This window comes from Ammospiza caudacuta, chromosome 15, assembly GCF_027887145.1.
Source record: "Ammospiza caudacuta isolate bAmmCau1 chromosome 15, bAmmCau1.pri, whole genome shotgun sequence".
Classification (NCBI taxonomy): domain Eukaryota; kingdom Metazoa; phylum Chordata; class Aves; order Passeriformes; family Passerellidae; genus Ammospiza; species Ammospiza caudacuta.
In genome coordinates, this window is record NC_080607.1 from 11847730 (window position 1) to 11864311 (window position 16582).

The window sequence follows — 16582 nt, forward strand, 5'->3', positions numbered from 1 at the left end:
CATCACGTGACCCGCGCAACCCGGCGCGACGCCGACGCTCAGGGCCCGGGCGCCGCTTCCTGACGCCATGACGCACGGTCCCACCACCGCCGACCCTTCCGCGGGGAAAGTAGTCCCCGGCGGGGCGCCGAGGCCTCTCTCCTCCCGCGGGAGGCGGGTGGCCCCGGGAGGCAGCAGAGGCGGCGGCCGGGGAACGGAGTGCATCGCCGCCGCGGCGTGGGCTGCAGGCGGGGCAGGGGCTGGCCGGCCGTAAGTAGTTCCGGCGTGGGGGGCCAGCGCCGCCATATCGCTGCGCGGCAAGAGGGCGGGGGGCATGGCGGCCGCCGTGGTGCCGGCTCCGGCGGGGGCGCGGCGGGGCCGCGGCGCACCTGGTGAGGGCGCGGGTCGGCGGGCGGGCGGCGGCGGCGGGACCCCCTCGCCCCGGCGTGGCGGCGCCTCCCCCGCCCCGGCGGCACCGGGGCCGCCCCGCCGTGTGCGCGCGCGCGGAGGCGGCGGGGGGGACCCCGCGGCAAGATGGCGGCCAAACGCCGGGTGGGGCCGCGGGGCATGCCGGGACCGGGAGCGCCAGGTGGCGCCGGGACCCCCGTGAGGGAGCTCGGAGCGCCGGGAATGGGCCCGCGGCGGCTCCGGGGCCCGCCCAGCCCGGACCCCCGCGGGGCACGGGGACGGCGGGAACCGAACGGCGGCCCTGACGGCGGCGGCCCTCCCGTAGGTCGAGCGTAGCGGGCCCCGGCAGGGCGGGCATGGAGGAGAATGCGGTGGAGAGCAGCAGCGACGCGAGCTCGCAGGCGGCGCGGGAGGAGCCCACCGAGAGCGGGCTGGGCGTCGGGAGCTCGGTGGCCGTGTCGGCGGACAGCAGCGATGCGGCCGCGGAGCACGGGCTCCTCTCCCGGGCCGCTGACTCCTGCGTGGGGCAGAGCTCCGACAGCAGCGGGGTCTCCTTGGTAGGTGCCGGTGGGAAGGATGGGGTGGCACGGAGGGCAGCCGCGGTTCTGGTTCCTGGGGGTTTCTGTAGACATTGCTGACAGACTGAGCTTTGACAGGCACTGTTATACCTCTGGTCCAGCACCTGCTTGTCAGTCCGAGGAGCAGAACTCCCCTTGGTAGCAAGAGCAACCCTGCAGCTCCATGTTTTTGTCAGTACCAAAGGATTTGCTCTGATGCCTTTCCTGGAAATCTTGCAGTGATACTCCGGGTCATTTGCATAAGCTGGCAGCCCCAAGGGCTTGGGCTGGCAAAGGTCTCTCACCTGAGCTCTTCTGGACTCTTTTTATCTGCCAGGAAGAGGTCTCAGAGAGCAGTTCCAGCACAGATGCCATTCCAAGGATTTACCTGCCAGACTCATCCTCTATTGCCCAATCCACCTTGGTCTCCAGTGTGTCCACTGTGAGCCAGTCCATCATGGTGTCAGAGTCCCCACAGGTCCTGGTGCACTCCAGTGTCATCACCGATGGAGCCATAGTTGTGTCAGACTCCACTGCATCCACTTCCTCCGACCTGGGTTCTGCCATTGACAAAATCATCGAGTCCACAATCGGGCCTGACATCATCCAGAGTGAGTGTGTGCTCCCGTGTGGAGATGGCTGGGTGGGCTGGGGAGGGAGCCACTACCCCAGACCTCAGGAGGTGGGGGAACTATGGACATGGAATTATTAAGGCTGGAAAAAAAAACCTCTAAGATCATTGAGTCCAACTGGTCAGCAGAATTTTCTCTTCTTGCTTTGCTGTAGTGACTCAAGGGTTTGGTGAGGAGCTCATGTTGATGGACAGCTTTCCTTCTGTCCAACTGCTCCTTCAGCCCAGGGCAGGCTCCATCTCAGAGCCCAGAGCCAGACCCTCCTCCCACCTTCAGGCTTCTATCTGAGCTGGGAGAGCACCAGGGAGCCCCAGTGACTCTCCAGCCCCTGGATCTCACAGTCACCACTCTGCTCTCCTCTCCTGCCAGGCTGCATCGCTGTGACCAGCGCAGAGGATGGAAGGGCAGAGACCACGCAGTACCTCATTCTGCAAGGCCCTGATGATGGTGAGAGAGCTCCCTGGGCTGTCCATGGTGATCATCTGTGCCTCTGAGCCTTGTGCCACTGGAGCAGGGCCTGGAGTGGGTGTCCCAGCTGTATCAGCCACGGTGCTTGTACCACAGTCCTGCTGGGAGCCTGTTCCTGAGCTTGTGTTCAGCCCTATGCCCCCTGTGTGGGTGCAGCCTTGGATGCAGGTGAGGGTCTTGGCTGAGTGGGTTTTGATGTTTCAGGTGCCCCCATGGTGTCCCAGATGGCCACTTCTGCTCTAGCCAATAGCTTGGCAATAGAGGCTGTTGGTGATGGACCTACCTCCACGTGCCTTGACCAGCCCGGCCCTTCAGAGCCCTCCGGGCAGTTGGAAGTGCTGGAGCTGCCTGCCCAGCCAAATCGAGCCCAGGAGGCAGATGGTGGGGAGGAGCTGGACCAGCCAGACTTGGAGGCCCTGGAAGAGATGATGGAAGTGGTGGTGGTGCAGCAGTTCAAGTGCAAGATGTGTCAGTACAAGAGTGTCTCTAAGAAAACACTGATTAACCACATGAAAGAGCGTCACTTCCAGCCAGGTGTGTGCCAAGGGCTCAGGGAAATCCATCTCACTGCAGACAGGCTCTGCTCTCTCCTGGGAAGAAACAAGAGAGGAGCTGGAGCACAAGGGCCTGTTCTGGCACAGTCTGGTAAAGAAGTTTCACCCTGTTCTCTGTGGCAGTGGGTTCAGCTCTGGCTTTGAAGAAGGGACGACCACGAAAGGTGGGAGCTGTTCCAAGGACTGAGGATGAGGAGGCCGCAGAAGAAGAAGATGATGATATTATGGATGCTGGTGCTATTGATGATCCTGAAGGTAGGACTCACCTTCCCCACATCTTACATAGCTTAGTCTTTTCCCATCATCTTTTCTGATGTTTGGGGCACTTGCCTGCAGAGGACAGTGACTACAACCCAGCTGAGGACGAGCCCCGGGGGCGACTGCCCAAGTATAGCTGCACTGTCGCCACCTCCAGCGAGGAGAGGCCGCGTCGGCGCCCAGGGAGGCCCCGCAAGCTGCTTCGTCTGGAGAATATGTCCCAGGACATGCCTGAAGGTGAGGGAGCTGGGAGGCAGCAGCCCTGTTCAGGGGTGAAGCAGGGAGTGGTGCTCCTGGAGCTGCAGTGAGAATGTGATGGAGCTGTGCTGTGTTCTGTGCAGCAGGAGGGGAGGTGGAGCCCTTGGTGACGTCCCAGAGCACACCAAGCCGGGAGGTGCAGAACTCAGAAGCAGCCAGTTCCTCCAGCCTGGAGAATGGGACCAGTGAGAGCCTGGCAGAGCCTGGTATCAGCCAGTCTGACTCTGAGAACAAGGACCCTTCCTCCAACACCGGTGCCGAGGATGCAGACGTCATCCCCCGGCGGCGTGGGCGGCCCTCCCGCCGTTTCCTGGGCAAGAAATACCGCAAGTACATGGGGCGCAGGTGAGGGGTGTGCTGGGCCCTCTGGCCTGTGCCCAGGGCCGGTCCAGCCCGTTTGCCACTGCAGCTCTGAGCCCTGCTCCTGTTCCTGCAGGTACTACTACAAGTCCCCCAAGCCCCTGATGCGGCCCTACCTGTGTCGGATCTGCGGCTCGCGGTTCCTCACACACGATGACCTGCGCTTCCACGTCAACTCGCACGAGGCCAATGACCCGCAGCTCTTCAAGTGTCTTCAGTGCAGCTACCGCTCCCGGCGCTGGTCCTCCCTCAAGGTGAGCTTCATCTGCCCTGCCTCAAACCCACAGGCTGCCTGGCAGCCCCAGGTCTCATGGCCCTGGTCTGCCTCTTACAGGAGCACATGTTCAACCATGTGGGCAGCAAGCCCTACAAGTGCGAGGAGTGCAATTACACCAGCGTGTACAAGAAGGATGTCATTCGGCACTCTACAGTGCACAGCAGGGACAGGTGAGGGCAGCACAGTCCTGGGGACTGAACAGTACTGACACTGTTCTTCCTGTCCTGGGAGGGTGGCCATGGCTGCCCCATCCCCTGACCCTTTCCAAAATGGAGAGTTTTGGGTATAAGGAAGCTTGGGGTGTGGCTGACACAAGGGACTTTTCTTACTTTTTCAGGAAGAAGAGAGCTGATCCGGTGAGTTTGAATACTCTGTTGACACTGTTATATGGGAAGAGGCACATCTGGGTCATCACAAAATCTCAGTGCCTCGTTGAGGGCATTGCTTCTGGATCTTCTGAGGAAAGGCAACCCAGGTCCTCCAGTGGGGAGAGGGTAAAGAAACTGGTGACCTCATCTGGATGATACCATCTTTATGCTCTCCATCCAGCCACCAAAGCTGAACTCCTTCCCATGCCCTGTCTGCAACCGTGTCTACCCCATGCAGAAGAGGCTTACACAGCACATGAAGACACACAGTACAGAGAAACCACACATGTGTGACAAGGTGAATGGGGAGAACAGCCTGGGGAGGGGCTGGCAGTGGGTGAGGAAGGGCAGGGAGTGAGTGCTGCCTCACTTTGTTTCACCAGTGCGGGAAGTCCTTTAAGAAGCGTTACACCTTCAAGATGCACCTGCTGACACACATCCAGGCCATTGCCAACCGCAGGTAGGAGCCCGGTGTGCCTGGGCAGAGCCTGTGTCCTGCTCCCCTTAGCAGGTGCCACAGGTAACTTTGTCCTGGCAGGTTCAAGTGTGAGTTCTGTGACTATGTCTGCGAGGACAAGAAGGTCCTGCTGAATCACCAGCTGTCACATATGAATGACAAGCCCTACAAGTGCAGTGTCTGCAAGTATTCCACTTTCCGGGAGGACTTCCTGGTCTCGCACATGGCAGTCAAGCACACAGGTGAGAGAACCTGTTTGACTGATGCCCTGCACCCCCAATCTCCCAGAGACAATCAGAGCCTGCCTGCTCTCCCTCCCATCCCCTGGGGCTTTCCTGCCTGACTCCCCCTCCCGGGCCCTGCAGGAGGGAAGCCATTTGCTTGTGAGTTCTGCCACTTCACCACCAAGCACAAGAAGAACCTGCGGCTGCACGTGCAGTGCCGCCATGCCGACTCCTTCGAGGAGTGGGCACAGAGGCACCCTGAGGAGCCGCCCTGCCGCCGCCGCCCCTTCTTCACCCTGCAGCAGATCGAGGAGCTGAAGCAGCAGCACAGCCAAGTGCAGGCACCAGCTGAGCCAGAGGCCAGCCCACCGGTGAGTGCCAGGCCTCGTCCCAGCAGCTCCTGGTGCTGGAGCCCACTGTGCTGTCAGCACTCTCTCTCACACAGGCACCTCTCGGCCCCATCACTTGCCACACGGTCCAGGCTGTTGCGGGTGCAGAGCCCTCTGTTCTCTCACAAGGTTCCCTGGAAGGGGCCACCATCATCTATGAACAAGGCAAGTGAGCACTCGGGAAGGGGGTGGGATGAGGAAGGAGGTAGGTGAGCTCCTGCCTAACCCTTCCTATCTGATCCCCCTAGATGTGGCTGGATCAGCAGAGCTGGCCACACAGACGGCCCTGGATCTCTTGCTGAACATGAGCACCCAGAGGGAGCTGGCCACCAGCTCGCTGCAGGTGGGCAGAGTCAAGGGGAGCCAGGCCTGCTGGGGGCTGGCACAAGAAGGCTTCCCATCCCTGTTCTGCTGCAGGGGTGTCTGGCAGAGCCTTGCCCCTTTGGCTGAGCTGCTGTTTTGTACAGGTGGCAGTGGTGAAGCCAGATGATCCAGGAGAAACACCAGGCCCCTGTGAGCTGCAGGCACAGGACGAGGAGGAGGCAAAGGTGGACTCTAAGGAGCAGCAGCAAAAGTTGGTGATGCTGCACATGGCAGAGCCTGGGCAGACACTTGTGCAGGAGGCTTATGGGGAAGCAAGCCTGAGTGGCTCAGAGCTGCAGCAGATCACCATCCCCTTCAGTGGAGCAGCAGAGTACAGCATCATTGCACCCATCAGCGAGGAGATCCAGGCTCCTGCCACACTGTACAGGTCAGCTGTACAGGAGGAGTGGGGAGGGGGAGGCACTTCTGGCCTCCAGTTGGGAGGCTTTTAGTGGTGAGGAGGAGGAGGAGGAGGCAGACTATCCCTGACCTGGTGCTCTCCAGCAGTGAGGAGGAGAGTCCTGTGGAGACCTCCCACACAGTTGTGGTGAGCGGGGCTGTGATGACAGAGGAGGCACTGAAGGACCACAGCAATCACTACATCATGTCATCCAGTGTCCCAGGGAGCCAGTTCCAGGCCATGGAGGTAAGGATCTGAGCCTTCTCCCCATCCCATGCAGCAGTGGCAGCAGGTGTGACTGGTGTTTTCTCTCACAGCCCCTCAGTGGGGACGCTGCCTTCTCCTCACCTGCGGAGGGCCAGGAGGCAGAGCCCGCCGGCATCAAGTGGCCCGTGGTGCAGTGTGTCACCAGCCTGGCCCAGAACGACTCGTCTTTGTCCCCAGCCTCCGAGGGGCACGAAGTGTCATCCCCAAAGATCAAGTGGCCTGCAATCCAAGGCATGGCCAAGAAGCTCACATGCAAGGTTTCCACAGCCAAGAAGCTCTCATGCAAGATTTCCACGGCCAAAAAGTTTTCATGCAAGATTTGCACAGCCATGTTCACAGGGAGAGCGGAGATGGAGAGTCACAAGAGAGCCCACATTGGGCCCAGCACTTTCAAGTGTCCCGACTGTCCCTTCACTGCCACACTCTGGCCAGAGGTCCGGGTAAGTTTCCTGATGCAGAGCAGCCCTGGGAACAAGGGGTTTGGAGAAACAGGGGTTTCTGACCCAGCACTTGTCCTTCTGCCCCAGAGCCACATGGTTCAGCATGCCAACCTCCGGCCACACAAGTGCCCCCACTGCAGCTTTGCCTCCAAGAACAAGAAGGACCTGCGCAGGCACATGCTGACCCACACCAATGAGAAGCCCTTCGCCTGCCAGGTCTGTGGGCAGAGGTGAGTGCTGGAGCTGGGCTGATCCTGCTTTGAGGGATCCCATAGAGCTCTACAAGGCTCAAGAGGAGATAGAATCTTGGCAGAGCTGTCTGCCCCAAACCTTCCCCAGCATCAGCCCATTGGGAATGGTTCCTGCTGCAGATGGACCCAACTTTGTCTCAAAGGAACCTCTGCATAGGAGGGTTCAGTCCCTGAGCACTGATGGGAAGATGCTGGGAGAGGGGACAGCCATGTTGTAGCATGTGCTTATGGGCCCCATGTCCTGCTGAGAGCACAGGATCCTGTGCTGCCTGTGGCATGCTCTGCCTCACCCTGCCTCTCCATAGGTTCAACCGTAATGGACACCTCAAGTTCCACACACAGCGTTTGCACAGCTCAGAGGCCAAAAGGCCAGGGCCAGCTGCTGCCCAGCAGACCATCATCCTGAACAGCAACGAGGACACCCTGGCCACCCTACACAGTAAGACATGTCCCTGGGACTAGGGCTGACCTGTGGGTGTCCTACATCTGGAGCCCCATGCAGGATTCACCCAGCTTGTGGGTCAGGTGGGGCTGAAGGGCTAGGAGGACCCTCCTGCAGTTGGAATTGCTAATGGAGACAGAGACCAAGGGGCTGGGCCAAGCAACTGTGCAGAATGAGGGGGGCCTGTGTTCTCTCCAGACAGGTCCTGGTAGATCAGTATATGTGGGAGCAGCTCACACTGGAAGCAGAGTTGAGCTTCTGATATGGAGGGTGTGTTCTGCCCCTGGTTGTTTAACTCTGACCTTGTGTGAGCACAGCCCAAGGAGTGCCTCTGCCTTGTGCTTTTCACTGGGGCAGGTGTCAGGCATTGGCCACAGGGGAGCGAGGCCATTGGTAGCCCTGGCAGTGTCCCCAGCAGTGTCCCCACTGTCTCTCTCTGTGTTGCAGCAGCTCTGCAGGCTGGCCAGGCCGTGCTGGCTCCTGAGCGGCTGCAGCAGGCCCTGGGGCAGGAGCACATCCTTGTTGCACAGGAGCAGAGCGTCACCAGCCAGGTGAGTTGGCTCCCTTGGCCTCAGCTCATGTCCTGTGTGGCTGCTCCTCACAGTGGGGGTCTCCTGGGGGGCTGTGGTCAGATCCAGCCCCCCTGACCACACTGGGAATTTGCTGACACTGCAGGAGGAGGCAGCCTACATCCAGGAGATCACAACTGCTGATGGACAGACAGTACAGCACTTAGTGACTGCTGACAACCAGGTGAGGGGACATGGCCCAGGATGGGAGACTATCTAGTGGGAAGAGCTGGCAGCAGTGGGGGAGAGCAGGGTTCCACAGGGAGAGCTGAAGGGACTGGGGTGGTAGAAAGAGGCATAGGAGACAGACCAGATCCAGCTGTTGTGATGGGGGGTGGGGAGTGGTGATGTTTTTTCTGGGTCTGAATTCCCATGTTTGCAGGTTCAGTACATTATTGCCCAGGAAGGTGTCCCGCACTTGCTTCCCCAAGAGTATGTTGTTGTTCCAGAGGGACATCACATCCAGGTGAGCTTCAGACAGTGTGCTCCCATCACATGGTGGGTGGGGCTCATGGGGTGTCATGTGTGAGGCTGGGCCCCCTCCTGCTCCCTCTTCCCTGCTTACTCTGGGTCACAGCATTGTTGGGAGCCTGGACACCCACACACCCTACGACAGCCTCACTGTTTGTCCCCAGGTACAGGATGGTCAGATCACTCACATCCAGTATGAGCAGGGTGGCCAGTTCCTCCCGGAGTCACAGGTAAGGAACCAGGTGTGGTGGCAGGAGCTGGAGAGTCTGAGCCTGCAGTTGGACAGGGATATGTGAAATAGAGCGAGCTCATGGGCTGATTCCTGAGTGCAGCAGCCATGGCTGAAGCAGCTCCAGGAGGAACACTCCCCTCAGGCATTCCCTGTTTTCCCCTGTAGATCCAGTACATGCCTGTGTCACCGGAGCAGCAGCTCGTCACCCAGGCACAGCTGGAAGCAGCAGCACACTCGGCTGTCTCAGGTAGTTGCACAGCCCTGTGCCAGAAGGTCTGTCCTCCCAGGTTTGGGGGTGCCAGTCCTGTTGTTGGGGTTAGCAGCAAGTTGTGCAGCAGTCCTTGGTGGGAGGGCTGGGAAGATCAGGCTCAATCACTGTTTTGCTGCCAGCCATGGTGTCCAAGAGCAGATATTTGCAGGTCCCTTCCTGTCAGGGTTAAGCAGAGCTGGGCTCCCTGCTGGAGCCCCACATGGGCAGGGTGGCCTTTTGTCCCTTCCCAGGGACAGGTGAGGAACATGGACGGGAGCCCTGAGTAGGGAGCGGCTCCCCCTGCCCTCGGTGGGAGGCAGCACTGACCCCTGTCCCCTGCAGCAGTGGCGGATGCGGCCATGGCCCAGGCCCAGGGCGTGTTCACGGCCGAGGCAGCAGCGGAGCAGATGCAGCAGCTGCAGCCAGCCATCCACTACGATGTCATCACGCTGTCGGACTAGCAGCGCTCCATGCACCCTGCACTGGCAGCAGCCACCCCAGCCAGCAGTTGCCTTATTGTGCCGGGGCTGCAAGGGACACACCTGAGCCGTGGTGGCACAGACACAGCCAGGGACACGCTGCCACTCGGCCCTGTGCCGTGGGGGTCCTGCACCTCCCCCCAGAGACTGCTGAGCAGCCCTTGTGTGGACAGTCACTTTGCCTGTTGCACTGGATGGTCTGAAACCCCTTTTCCTGAACGGTCTGCATGGGCAGCCATGGATCAGCATCTGCCCAGCGCATGGGGGTCCTAGATAAGCCATAGGGCTGGGCTCAGCTGTGTGGTGCAGTGTCAGAGATGAGGTGTGTGCAGCCACAGCCACTGCTCCCCGCAGCCATGGGGCCAGTGGTCCTAGTGTGCCAGTAGCCAGCCCTCCTGTGGTATCTCCAGCCTGCGGGCAGGCAGCAGCAGGGCTCTGGACTGGAAGGAACCCAAGGAGAAGGAGGCAGAAGATGCTTTATTTTTCTTCTGAAGGGGAATGGACTCTTGTGTTAATCCGCTGGTGGTTGTTGTAGGGTTCAGCTGTGACATTCTCAAGCTTTGACTATGCTTATGAATAAAAAGGGATGGAGAGCCGTGTGTGTGCCTGCTTGTGGGGGTCCAGGGGACAGGGATGTGACAACCCCGCCTCAGCACGGCCCTGGAGCTGAGTCCCTCGGGGCCAGGAGCCCAGCACTGTGCTGGGCCGCTGCTGCTGGCAGACACCCCGGGCTATCAGCTGCCTCCTGCCCGAGTGACCTTGACTCCTGAGCAGCGAGCCAGGCAGCTGGGACAGCGGTGGGCTGGGGGCTGGAGTCATGAAATTAATCGAGTGGTAAACAGCCTAAATCCCGTGTAACTCTGTCCCGAGCCACACACCACCCTCCTGAGCGGCTTGTCTGGGCCTATTTACATGTGATTATAACAGCTAATCGCAGAGATTTAGTTCTCTGCTCCTGCATTAAACTGATTATCCACGGAGGGAAAAAAGACCGGGAACCACCCTGCCCCGGTGAGAGCCTCTGTGAAGCCTGAGCCCCTCGGGGTGGGCTGATCTTTGCTGGGCTCTCCCTGCCCTCATGCAGGGTCGGGTGGTGGCACCGGGGCCGCAAAACTGCCACAGCATGGCTGCCTCCACTGCTTCTTCCTTGGGACCATCCCTACCTGCCTCCGGTTGGACCCCCAGGGCAGTGAGCAGTGGGTGACCCCACACCTCCCCGAGGTGGCTGCGGCTGATGGGGCTGTCCCAGCTGTGGCTCTGTCCCGCTGCCCTCACACCAGCCTTGCTGTGCGCAGTTTGTGGCTGTGCCTGCAGGGCTGTGCCTCGCTCGGCTCCAGCTGTGTCCGCCTGCTGTGCCTGCTGTGCCGGAGGCCATGGCCCTCCCTCTCCAGCTGTGCTGAGCAGGGTCAGGGTGCTGCCGCAATCTGCAGGCGCTTTCCTAGATTACAGCCCCATTATCTAATCAAGCAGATCCACGGTGCTGATTAGGGCTGGACGAGTCCCTTGGGGACAAGGTTATGGGGCCACTGCAGGGCCATGGCCAGGGCTGGTCCCAGCCAGCAGCACCAGTGTCCTGGCTGGCTTGAGGCTTCCACACCTGTGGCTGCCCAGAGCACACCATCAGCCCACTGTGGGATGGATGGGACCTGAGCTCTGGCTGCTGTATGCTGGGAGCTCCAGCGCTGCTCAGGCTCTGGCTATGGGGTAGTGCAGGGGCATGGGACCTCTGGGTGCTGGCACCTCACCCTGGGACCTTGTGCTGTCACCAGGGCCTGCAGGGATGCAGGGATGTGGCCGGGCTCATTAGCACCGGTGACCTTCGCCTTCCTGTCCTGGCCAGTGCTAAGCGGGTTTGTTACATATTTAATATCCTGAGAGCGTTATTAGTCGGTATTTAATGACGGATACAACCTGTGGGATAATCCCAGCCTTAGTGGGGAGGCATGGTGGCAGGAGCAGGTGGCTCAGGGGGTCGTGGGCTTTCAGGGCCCCTCACACAGCTGCCCACCCTGCCACTGCCAACCACAGGAAACCCCCAGTGCCTTGCAAGGGTCCCCACTGTCCATGGGGAGGGCTGTGGGACCCTTCTCCTTTGTCACTGCTGCTGGGAATCCAGTGGCAGGCATGGCAGTGCTGGGGCTTGGGTGAGGACCTGGCCAAGCCAGAGGACAAGCAGGATGGGGCAGCATGAGTTGCTGTCCTCCCACCAGGCTATAATTCTTCCACCAGCCCCTGGCCCTCCAACCCACCCTTCCAGACCACGGGGGACTCTGCCACCCACAGCCCCAAGTCAGGGCTGGGGTCATGGGTGGGACACAGCTCAGCACTGCAGTAAAACACACTGGGCTGTGTGTTTGTGGCTCTGGGTGTCCTTGGGGCACTCAGTGGGCCCTATGTGCCAGCCCTGGGGTGCCACCGTACCCCATCCCTGGGAGCTGTGTGGGCTGTGCTGAGCTGGGGACCTGGGAGGGACCAGGGCTCTGGCTGGTGGCAGGCAGGCAAGGACGGTCCCTGCAAGTCCCTGCCCAACAGTAGCTGGAAAGGGGGGGTACCAGGTGCCCCAGATCCTGCTGCTCTCGTGGGTGCTAATACCCCCTAATCAGCTGTCAGTCACTGCAGACCCCAGCAGCTATAAAAGACCCGGGAGCAGCTCCCCGGCTCCTCTCCTGCAGTATGGCAGCACCTCGGGGCGAGAGGAGCCCAGCACAAGAGCTGGGGGGCTGCGGGGGGCCTTGGGGGACCCTGCGGGGGCCACCCCAAGCCCTACTGCCCTGCCCCTACCCCTACTCCTGCCCCTGTCCCGTTTTGGCTGGGTACAGCCTCCTGCCACCCCCTCTCAGCCTCATGACACCGCTGGTAAGTGCCGCGCTGCAGCTCCGGCGGAGGAATGGGATGCGGGGCTTTCCTGGGATCAGGATGGGACTGTGTGGGGTGATTGGAATCGCGGCTGAGGCCCTGCTGTCCCGGGGACCCTGCCCCTCCCCGGCATTCCCCTGCCCCTCACACACACGCCATCCTGCACTTGGCACTTTGGGTGCACATGGGAGAGGAAAACGGGGGATACAGCAGGATCCGAGCAGATACAGCTCTGCCCTCTCCCACACACAAAGACCCGAGCCCTGACATCCCACAGCCCCTCTCCTCCGGCCCCCCTGTCCTACCCTGACACCCCTGTGCCCCTCCAGGTCTCAGCACCCTTTGAGGTGCCCCTGGGGCTGCCCACAGAGCCGGGGCGGGCAAAGGCGGCGGCGACGCGGGAGAGCACCGGGGCACTGAAGGCTTGGCTGGCACGACACCCCAGGAACCCCTACCCCAGCAAGGGGGAGAAGGTGATGCTGGCTGTGGTCAGCCGGATGAGCCTCACCCAGGTCTCCACCTGGTTCGCCAATGCCCGCCGGCGCCTCAAGAAGGAGAAAAAGGCGAGCTGGGCCACACAGAATGCCTCAGATGGCGAGGACAGCGAGGGAGAGGGGGTCCCATCGGGTGCTGTCCCCATTCCCAGTTCCAGCCCTGTGCAGGATGGGTGTGGGGGCAGCTCCGAGGTGATGACAGGCCCTGGGCAGGACAAGCAGCCCCAGAAACCCAAGATCTGGAGTGTGGCAGAGATGCTGGAATCTTCACCCAGCAACAGCGAGTGTCCCCCGGCAGTGCCAGTGGTGCTGGAGCAGATATAGGGCTGAGACAGTCATGACCTGTCCCCAAGGGCATGACAGGAGAGACAGCCATGGGATGCAGCAGTTGCCTCAACAAGGAGAGTGGGAGATGTGGGTGAGAGGGACAAAAAACAGTAATAAATGTGACTGTCCTGGGTGTCCTGGTGTTGCCTGTGTGCAGTGGGGATGCTGGTGGGGATGCTGGGGTGTCAGCAAAAATGGCAGGGTAACTTTCCTGCCAGTACTCCAGAGAGCAGCCCCTGTAGAGCAGGGCAGGTCCAAGGCAGAGATTAAAAATAGACTTCATTCTTCTTAATAAAAGTAATAAAATGGTTAGCAGTATTAAATTAATCCATACAAAACAAAACCCAAGGAGGTTAAATAGAGACTGGAGGCTGTGCAAAGAAAAAAAAACCCACAATGACTACAGAATAGCTGCAAAGACATCTTTACACACCAAACTCCTCCACTGCTCCCCTCTGGGACACAATGTCAGCGAACACGAGATTCACACATGAGAAAGAGACACAGATGCGATGGGAGCAGCCCCACGAGGAGCGTGGGTGCCACAGACAGAACTATTTACACCATGGACACGGAGCCGTGCTGGGACCAGCCAGGAGCCCCCGGGCTCTGCCCGTCCCTCTCCTGCTGGGGGCCCTCCAGCCGCGGTTTTTCTTCAGCTGGGATCAGTCCTGGCTCCTGCTCTTTGTCCGCTGTGCAGGAGGAGGACAAGACCTGAGGTCTGGCCCAAATGCTTGTAGGCTGCAATGAGCTCCTGCAGCCACTCCAGCCAGTCTGAGCACCCACATGGAAAGGACAGTGCTGTTCTGCGTGGGAAGGCACCAGGCACTGAGCTGCTCCCCATGGTCCAGGCGCAGCATGCTGTGGGTCAGAGGACATGTGTACCTCAAGGGACAATGCCCCAAGGAACCCAAATCCTGCCTGGCTCAGGCACAGGGGTTGGCTGCGCAGGGTCAGGAGTGGGGGAACCCAAAGACCTCCAGGCACAGGCACTGGCAGAGGCTGTAGACAATGCAGAGAAGGAGGGTGGAGGGCACAAGACTGACCAGGATGATGCCCAGGCTGTGGTGCTCGATGAGCAGGAGGTAGATGCCGAAGGGCAGGGAGCTGAAATAGAGGAGGCAGAGGACGCCCAGAATGAAGCGGGGCACGGCTTGCCACCCCCAGGAGTGCCACTTCTGCCCAGGGCCGTGGCAGGGCAGGGCACCCAGGCTCGTGGGGCGGTACAGCCGCACCACCTCCAGCCTGCCCAGGCTCTCTGGTGGGGTTACGTCCTCCGGCACCTCCAGGATGGTGACAACCAGGCAGTCGGGGCTGGATGTGGGCTCCAGCACGCTGGGGCAAAGGAGTACCTCAGGAGATAGGGGTGGCCCCCGTTTCTTGGCCCGTTCACGGCCTGTCAGCAGTGCCAGTGCCTCCCTATCATCCTGCAGCTGCTGCACGTCCCCGCCCGGCACCGGGCTGTGCTGGCGGCAGAAGGGGCAGCGGAGCTGGGGGGTCGAAGCGTCCCCCGCGGGAACAATCCTGCGCAGGCAGCGGGCACAGAGGCGATGGCCACAGCGGAGCAGCTTGGGCCTGCGGGCTCGGGCGTCGAAGCGGCTGTAGCAGATGTGGCACTCCAGCTCGGGGGACGAGGGTGCCACCGGCGGGGACACCAGCTTGCTCTCTGGCTGGGCCATGCTCCTGGGGGGCTGCGGGGGGCTGTCCGAGCTGCAGGGAGGGGGCACCGCTGTCAGCCAGGGCTGAGGGCAGGCCCCGGGCCCGCTGCCTCCCACGCGTGGGGTCCCAGCTCCGCCACATGCCATGGCCATTGTGCGGTCAGAGCCGGGGCTCGGTGGGACAGCGGGGCAGCGAGAGCAGAACGACAGCCCCGTCCCCGACCCCGACTGCAACCCCCGCCCGGTGCCACCAGCGCTGGGACTCGCCGTCATCCCGCCCGCCCCTGCCTTGCGGGGAAAAAATCGCTCCCAGGGGCCGGCGCCAGCGGAAGGGCAGCCCCCGGACACATCTCTGGCCCTCACGGTGCGTGTGGGTTCGCTGGGGGCCCGGGATGGCTCCGAACAGCGGCTGTGCCGGCGGCGGGGACCCCGCACCCCGCACCCGCTCCCCGGGCGAGCCGCTCTCGGTCCGTACTGCCCGCCCCCGCTCCCGGCCCGCACCGCATCCTCTCCCGTACCTGCGGCTCCCGGCGGGGACACAGCGGCGGCTCGGTCCCCGCCGCCGGCGGGCTCGGCGGCTCCGGTGGGCTCGGCGGCGGCGGGCTCGGGCCCGGCAGCCCCATGGGGGGAGGCGCGGGGCGCTGCCCGCCGCGCTGCGGGGGCGAGCACGGCGCAGGGGCCGCCGGCAGCGCCGCGGCGTTGGCCCGGTAACGGGGAGCGGGGAACGGAGGGGGAGCTCGGACGGGCCGTGCCGGGGCCCTGCGGAGCCCCCTCGTGCAGAACCGGGCCCCGCCGGCTGCTGAGGGGCAGGCGCAGGGGGCGGTGCGGGGTTTGGTGCGGGATCGGTGCGGCTCCCGGTACTCCGGGGGTCCCCGCTCACGGTCAGCCCTGGGATGCTCCTTCCCGGCGTGGGGCCTGCGGTAGCGGCGCTTGGGGTTCAGCATGCCCGGGGAATCGAGCCGGGGGCACTCGGGGGACACGGCACTCGACAGGTTCAGGCTGGGCACAGCCAAGCCCCCTGCAGGTCCTACACTGCAGGCTGTGCTTCCCAAGCCCAGTCAAATCCTCCCCCAGCTGCTGCCCTTACAGGGCGTTTCCAGGAGCCCTGGGGGGCAAAAGCACTCAGGGATCCCCTCCTTCCTTCCTGAGAGGAGTGGCAGCACTGCCCACCACGGGGACAATGGGAGTGAGGACCTTTTTGTCTAAATCGTCCAGGTTTAGTACAGCCTGACAGAGCTTTTATGCAGGGACTTCAGCTCCTGGTGTGCTTCATTCCCCCCAGTCCTGCCCGTACCACCCACTGCTCCCAACCCTTCCACAGCTGCCCCTCACACCACAGCCCCTCACAGATTGACCTAGTCCTGGTTATCAGCCCTTGAAATGGCCCCAGTGCCAACCTGATGCGCTCCATCGACCATCTCTTGCTCTGTCAGGATAAAGGAGACTCGAGAAGCAGCCCACACCACCAGGCTTCTGGCCACTGATGTCACCTACACATGCCTGCGAGACCACAGCCACTGGGTATTCAACCAGGTAACTTCCCTCACCTGAGGGAGCAGGCAAAGGGCTCAGTGTGCACTGACTGGCCAAGGGGTGGGTTGGGGACACTCCCAGCAGCAGCACATCTCTACTCACCTGTGCCTCAGGAACAGGTGGTCTTGAGTCAAAAACAATGATTAAAGGGGAAAAAAAGCCTTTACAAACTGCCACATTCACAGCTGACATTCCCAACCGCCCTGACTTGAAGGACATCAATGATCTTGCCACCATCAAAAGCATCTCTGGAGAGCTTTGAAGCCTCTGGGAGTGGGCAGCATCAGGCGCTGGGCAATTCCTGCCCACTTCAGGGTGGCACTGTCACTGCCGTGGCACTGACACTGGTCCAGCACCAGCA

The 16582-nt window shown here is 61.6% G+C and overlaps 2 protein-coding genes across 2 annotated transcripts; one reads left to right on the forward strand and one right to left on the reverse strand.

The window, feature by feature from the left end:
* Nucleotides 1-311: 311 nt before the first annotated feature.
* Nucleotides 312-9930, forward strand: ZNF335 (zinc finger protein 335). The gene is made up of 28 exons (XM_058814578.1): nucleotides 312-371; nucleotides 713-944; nucleotides 1282-1555; nucleotides 1946-2023; nucleotides 2249-2578; nucleotides 2722-2853; nucleotides 2935-3093; nucleotides 3198-3459; nucleotides 3551-3728; nucleotides 3809-3921; nucleotides 4089-4107; nucleotides 4301-4417; nucleotides 4503-4579; nucleotides 4658-4818; nucleotides 4942-5171; nucleotides 5246-5354; nucleotides 5438-5532; nucleotides 5657-5940; nucleotides 6060-6198; nucleotides 6270-6659; nucleotides 6747-6889; nucleotides 7216-7349; nucleotides 7800-7903; nucleotides 8028-8105; nucleotides 8304-8387; nucleotides 8557-8622; nucleotides 8790-8871; nucleotides 9217-9930. The coding sequence occupies exons 2-28, from the start codon at nucleotides 744-746 to the stop codon at nucleotides 9333-9335; spliced, it is 4158 nt and encodes a 1385-aa protein (XP_058670561.1). The 5' UTR covers nucleotides 312-371; nucleotides 713-743; the 3' UTR covers nucleotides 9336-9930.
* Nucleotides 9931-13983: 4053 nt separating this feature from the next.
* LOC131564505 (E3 ubiquitin-protein ligase RNF182-like) lies at nucleotides 13984-14709 on the reverse strand. Its single transcript, XM_058814960.1, has one exon. The coding sequence runs from the start codon at nucleotides 14707-14709 to the stop codon at nucleotides 13984-13986; it is 726 nt and encodes a 241-aa protein (XP_058670943.1).
* Between the last annotated feature and the right edge of the window lie 1873 nt (nucleotides 14710-16582).

Coding starts and splice junctions, on each gene's coding strand:
- LOC131564505 (XM_058814960.1), bottom strand. CDS start 14,709: ATGGCCCAGCCAGAGAGCAAGCTGGTGTCCCCGCCGGTGGCACCCTCG.
- ZNF335 (XM_058814578.1), top strand. CDS start 744: ATGGAGGAGAATGCGGTGGAGAGCAGCAGCGACGCGAGCTCGCAGGCG. Junction 945..1,281: donor ACAGCAGCGGGGTCTCCTTG/GTAGGTGCCGGT, acceptor TTTATCTGCCAG/GAAGAGGTCTCAGAGAGCAG. Junction 8,388..8,556: donor CAGAGGGACATCACATCCAG/GTGAGCTTCAGA, acceptor GTTTGTCCCCAG/GTACAGGATGGTCAGATCAC.